The 5,886-nt window shown below is 34.1% G+C and overlaps 1 protein-coding gene across 1 annotated transcript; it reads right to left on the bottom strand.

Moving 5' to 3' along the window:
• Positions 1-4,752: 4,752 nt before the first annotated feature.
• Positions 4,753-5,577, bottom strand: LOC120780784. The gene is made up of 4 exons (XM_040113035.1): positions 5,540-5,577; positions 5,351-5,479; positions 5,108-5,291; positions 4,753-5,051 (listed from the first exon to the last, which is right to left on the bottom strand). Exons 1-4 carry the CDS (start codon positions 5,549-5,551, stop codon positions 4,753-4,755), a joined length of 624 nt encoding a protein of 207 aa, XP_039968969.1. The 5' UTR covers positions 5,552-5,577.
• Positions 5,578-5,886: the final 309 nt, after the last annotated feature.

The following is a 5,886-nucleotide window of genomic DNA, read 5'->3' as shown; positions in this document are numbered from 1 at the left end:
GGAGCACAGTGTGGCTCGTTCCGTAGTTGTGGTTGGCCGTGGGGAAACGGATGGCGCAATTTATTCCACAAATATTAAATAAAAAACAAAGGGTTTCTTATAATACATATATTTAAAAATAACAAATTGGAAACACACTTACCACGTCTGTATAGCTGAGCGGTCGCAAAAGGAGAGAGCGCGCGCAACTTTTTTAGTTAGTGTTTAGTTGCGCGCTAATTAAAACTTCGAAAAGGAAGAAAAGAAAAGATAACTCTGCCGATACAGACGTGGCAAAAGAAATTTAGAATTTTTGGAGACATCGTAAGAACCACACATCTTGTCCACAATATCCACGCCATATTTGGTATTATTATAAAATGTAATCATTTCTGTCTTACGTTTATCTCCTGTGTGCGAGTCGATATTGGCGTCATAGTGCATAGAAGAATAAATTAGCACTACCATATTTTTTTTTGGAACATATGACACTAAAGTACCTTCTTTTTGAAAGCCAAATACTGAATCGTTTTCTTTTCTATCTTTGGTATTTTTAAAACTTTGTGGAACTTGCGGTTTATTTTTTTTACAGTGCCAACAACAGAGATCTTTTTACTCACAAGCTCTTTGCATTGATCTACATATATTCGTAAACCAATTATCCATGGAAACAGTGCGTGCCGAATGTTTTACGGGACTAAGCATTCGATCCACTATACCCACAACCCTATTAGACTGTTCATATGGACCTGGCGGCTGGGCTCCTGCATATATTTCCAAATGGTAAGAGTACGATACTTTAGCGTCAGCTAACAAAAAGATTTTTATACCATACTTGGCAGGTTTGTTTGGGATATATTGCCTGAATCTGCAACGTCCACGAAAAGATATAAGCTGTTCATCTAAAGTTAGGTATTCACCAGCTATAAATTGTTTCTGAAAGTTGGCAACAAGTTTTTTAAAAATTTCTCTCACAGGAGCCAGCTTGTCATGCTCTTCACGTATTCATCGGTCTCTTATATCGTCGAAACTGATTGCTCTTAGCAGGAATCTAAATCTGTTTTGTGACATGCTAAAATAAATTAATTCGGTACCTGTACCTCGCTTCATGTTCCAAAACTCTTTCAAATTCAGTCTTCCAGATTTCTGACTACCCATCACAAACAGCATACCAAGAAATGCTCTCATTTCCAAAATATCTGTTAGTTTAGCATCTCTATCTCTGGAAAATTTAGATTTTACTTGTTCAATGTATATATTAGTGGAGTTTACTATGATTTCCATGACGGAGTGGTCAAAATACAGTTCAAAACATTCTAGCTCAGTTTTGGCATTTTGCTGCGTCTTTAGGTCCTGCATTTTCTCTAAGAATGTTACAAGCCCGAGTTCTTGTGACTGGGTAAGGATTTTTCCTCCACTTAGTACCATTTTTAGATCTGAAATATAGATTTCCGAGGAAACTTAGTGGTATATCATCATCGGATTCTATATCGGATTGCTGAGTGACTTGTTCAACATTTTCTAAGTCAGACTCGCTATTACCTGCTTCCTGTTCTGTGTAAGCAGGAGATTCTTCCAAGCAGTCTTCGTCTAACAAATCATCTTCATAATCACTCTCCACTAAATCTTCATCATCAGTGTCTTCTTCTTCCAGCCATCTACAAATTCTTTCTTCTTCACTGGGTGAAACCATTTTTCTGAAAAAAAATCCCGCTCTAGTTACTTACCTTCCAATTATCTGTATATATCATAACAACTTCAATAAAGGGTAAAAATATACTTGCAACAAATAAACATATACCGCAGCTCGCAAAAAAAAATGTCACGCCAGTGGTCGCGCGTACTACAATAGTAGAATTTTTCTTTTGGCTTCAAAAATCTCCAACACTCGCTAGCATCGGTCGCCGAAAACACACTGAATGTGTTTGTTGTTTACTAATAGAGGATTAATGAGACTGTCGGTGTAACGGTACATGAATATGCGAAAATATTCAGGTATATACACAAGTGGTCTACTATTGTAGTACGCGAATTATATGTTTAGTCGCAGTAAACGGGTTTTTAAAAAGTCAAAAAATTAAGTTAGATTGCAACGAGGTGACGTTGTTGGACATCCAGAACAGACTACTTTATTTGATAAAATTTACTTAAAATGAAGCTTATTCTAATTAAAAATTGCTTATTAATAATTTCACTTATTTTTAACATATTATTGTTGAATAAGCATACTTTTATTAATTCCAATAATTCTTACGAAATTTGCTTATTAAATTAATTTTTTATTACTTTATTTGTTTAAGCAAATTGCAAAAGCTCGTTGCAGTTCGTCGTATTTATCAACTGCCTTGTCACGTGTTTTTACATACGTAGTCGTACATGTACATAACTACTCCCCCCTTTATAGTAGAATTCTCCTGAATTCTTTTATTTAATATTATTTTTATATATTTGTGTTTTTTGATAATGACAGTAGCTACTAATATAATTGTAATTATGCTGCAAATATGAGATATTTTCGTATGTATTTTCAATTTAACAATGTTTTCCATATTTGATTTATGTTCTTCTACTATTTCGTTAAAAGTAATTTTTTTCGTAAAATTCTGACTGTCTTTATATTTTAAAGTTACAATTAGGGTATTCCACCAAACTCGTAAATGTAGAAACTTATAAGGTAAAAAATTTACGCTTTAGTTTTTTGGAACGCTCCTTTTTTTCATACGTATAAAAGACGCGTAAATAGGTATTTTGACGTTTTTGTCAGTGTTGCATTTGAAAAACCAAATCCAGGGTTAATTTAGAAGAGAAATTTCCGTATAAGTGCGTGCGTTTATTAAAAAAATAACTTAAAAAGAATTAAAATCTTACAAAATGCCACGAAAAAGTGAAAAAAGAAAACTGTGTGAAAATATTGATAACAATGCACTCAACACTTTGTCGATGTTACAAGTATTTGGATCAAGTGATGGTTTACTTATTTACTTTCTTAGAGAATGCACGCATTTAAATGATTTCGTTTATATTACAGAACGAAATCAAGAAGAAGTGGAAGATGAAATCCTTGAAGAATGGGCATATTCAAAACTTACTGTCCTCAGCCTTCGCTATTCGATTCCGACCTTGAAACACTCTGTGCCAAAATCCAAAAAATTCTTTTATGATATTTTGCCAAATTTAGACGAAAACCGGTTTCGACAATTTGTTAGAATTAACTGGGCAAATTTTGAAATTGTACTAAAACTGATAGAAGATGATGTTCTCTTTAACGGAGCAAGTTCCGGCAAACAATTTCCCGTTGCTATGCAACTCGCCATTGTTTTATATCGTCTCGGTTGTAATGGAGAAGGTGCACCAGTTGCAAAAATTGCTAGTTTTTTGGGATAGGTGATGGAGGAACCATTCAAAGAGTTACTGAGCGAGTCTTTCAAGCAATATTAAAAATAAAGCAAAGGTTTTTGTATTGGCCTGATGCTAAAGAGCGGCAAAGTATTGTCAGAAATACTTTTTTTGAATTGCCGCATTGTATTGGATATGTTGATGGCACAGAAATCAAACTAGCTGAAAAACCTAGCGAAGATCCCGAGTCATATTTTTCGCGAAAGCATGTATATTCTCTAAAAGTTCAAGCAGTATGTGAGTATAAACTGAGAGTCCGTCACATGGTTCTAGGATATCCAGGTAGCGTTCACGATAGCAGAATCTATAATAACTGTGAACTGGCATTGAAACCATCGGAATATTTAAGAGGCGATGAATGGATAGCAGCCGATAGTGCGTATAAACTAACGAATACGGTTATAACCCCATTTAGAACCAATTCCAACGAATGCACTTTGCAACAAAGAAATGAGTTCAATAATACCCATTCCAAGTATCGTGTGCGCATTGAAAATTGCTTTGGAATTTTGAAGGAAAGGTTTAACTCCCTCAAAGAATTAAAAATCCACATTAAAGATGACGCAAGTGTAAGGCTTGCTTGCCGGTGGGTTCTTGTTTGTGCCATTCTACATAACATTATAATTGAGCAGGAAAATGGTGATACATTTGAAATCGAAAACTTAGAAGATACTTTTGACAATGATGAAGTGAATGAGAACCAATTCCAACAGTTTCCAGTCTTAGAAGGAGAACACAAGAGACGAGCCATAATAAAAATTTTAAATGAAATGTCAACATTAAATAATTTTTAAATTTTTTCAGGTAATTTAGTATTCTTCTTTCTATTTAATTTCGAAAAATAACCTGTATATTAATTTTAGGTCTGAAAAATCTAACAAAACCCTCACATCCTGCCCTTACCCTACGATGACTTGGAAAAGCCAAACAATATGGTTGAAAGCTATTGCTGTCGGCGAAAGCCAGCAACCAAAATGCCTTAAATTAACAACTTTTAATTTGATTTCATATTTTAGAGCATTAGAAACTGTTAAAGTCTTCTTTATTTGTATATAAGTATGTAATCTTTAAAGACACAAAATATATGTGAGGATTAAAAAGTTCTTATGCTTTTTTATATTTTAACTCTAGTTCGTACATTTTGAGTTTTTCTTCTCTTTCATTTTCTAATTTCATTTTCGCCAAAGCAAGTCGTTCATCATGTTCAATTTCTATCTTTTTTATCTCCAATTCCTGTTTTTCTTTTTCTTTCATCCAGTCAAATTTTTGCTTCTCCAAGTCCAATTTTGCTTCAAGCATTCCTTGTAATACGCCGGCAGAGCTTGCATTTGGATTTTGCTTTTTCTTTAGGCTGCGTTTCGATGTCATTCTTTTTTTTTAATTCTCAATCTCTGAGTCGCCGTTGAAGCTGCTTGCATTGTTCGATGATAATTCCAGTGATAAATGAACGTCTGGCTGTGGAGTATCGGGCGGAATAGGAGTACTGGCTGATATACGTGAACACGAGCAACTATTTGAAATATCATCAACATTATCAAATAAAAAAACCTCCTCGTTGTCTTCATAGAGGACTTCTATATTGCTACTCTCAATTATAACCGTAGGGTTCACGCCCTTTCTGAGCCCAAAAATCTCGTCCAGTATTTCGAAGAAGGGACAAATATTTTGAATGTAGTCTGCGAAATTTGGTTTAATTTAATTTCGTATTTAAAAGACAAAGAAAATAAAATACCCTTGACGCTTTCTTCTTCTCCATTTTCAATTAATCCAGCTCCTGTTTGACTACGCCATCTCACGGCCTCCATATATATTCCTTTTAAATAGCGCATTTTGCTTTTCATCACTTTCCAATTAATGTTTGCGAGCAAAGGGCACTTAGCAGATATTTTCGAATAAAATTTTTGTGCAATAGGCTTCTGTATAAAAAAAAATTATGCATTTATAAGCCAATGAAAAAAATAAATAAGATACAAACCTCAAATGACTCCGGGCGGTCTTTTATTTCTCCGCGCACTTCCTCTAAAAGGCTTCTAGTTTGCTCACTGATCCAACGATGTGTTGGTGCTGCCCGGAAGCGCTTAGCTTTGACCTTTTCTTCTAATTCCTGAATATAAAATGTATTTCTGCAATTTTCATCTTCACGAGAAATTTAAGTAATACTTACTGATGCACTCATTATACAAAGGTTTCAGATTATTTCTTTAAATTAAACAAAATTTTGCAACAAACACAAATGTTTACCGTTCTTTTTTTCTTTGCAAGTAGTGTTGCCTGCACTAAAAACTTTACTTTTTTGAAGCACTAAATGTAAATTATTTTCGTGTAATGGCAACACTAAAACAAAATATCAGTTTATGAAGCAAATACGCGTCGAATTTGCCTCATAGTTTTATACGAAACGCGTAAACTCTTTTTCATACAAATTTTGACAGCTCATTTATAAGGCACAGAATTTTACGAGTTTAAGAACTTTATGAGGCATTTATGAGTTTGATGGAATACCCTAAATAT

This window comes from Bactrocera tryoni, unplaced genomic scaffold, assembly GCF_016617805.1.
Source record: "Bactrocera tryoni isolate S06 unplaced genomic scaffold, CSIRO_BtryS06_freeze2 scaffold_25, whole genome shotgun sequence".
In the NCBI taxonomy this organism is placed as follows: Eukaryota; Metazoa; Arthropoda; class Insecta; order Diptera; family Tephritidae; genus Bactrocera; species Bactrocera tryoni.
Note: the sequence above shows the minus strand (reverse complement) of the source record. Positions and strands in the feature narration are given on the sequence as shown.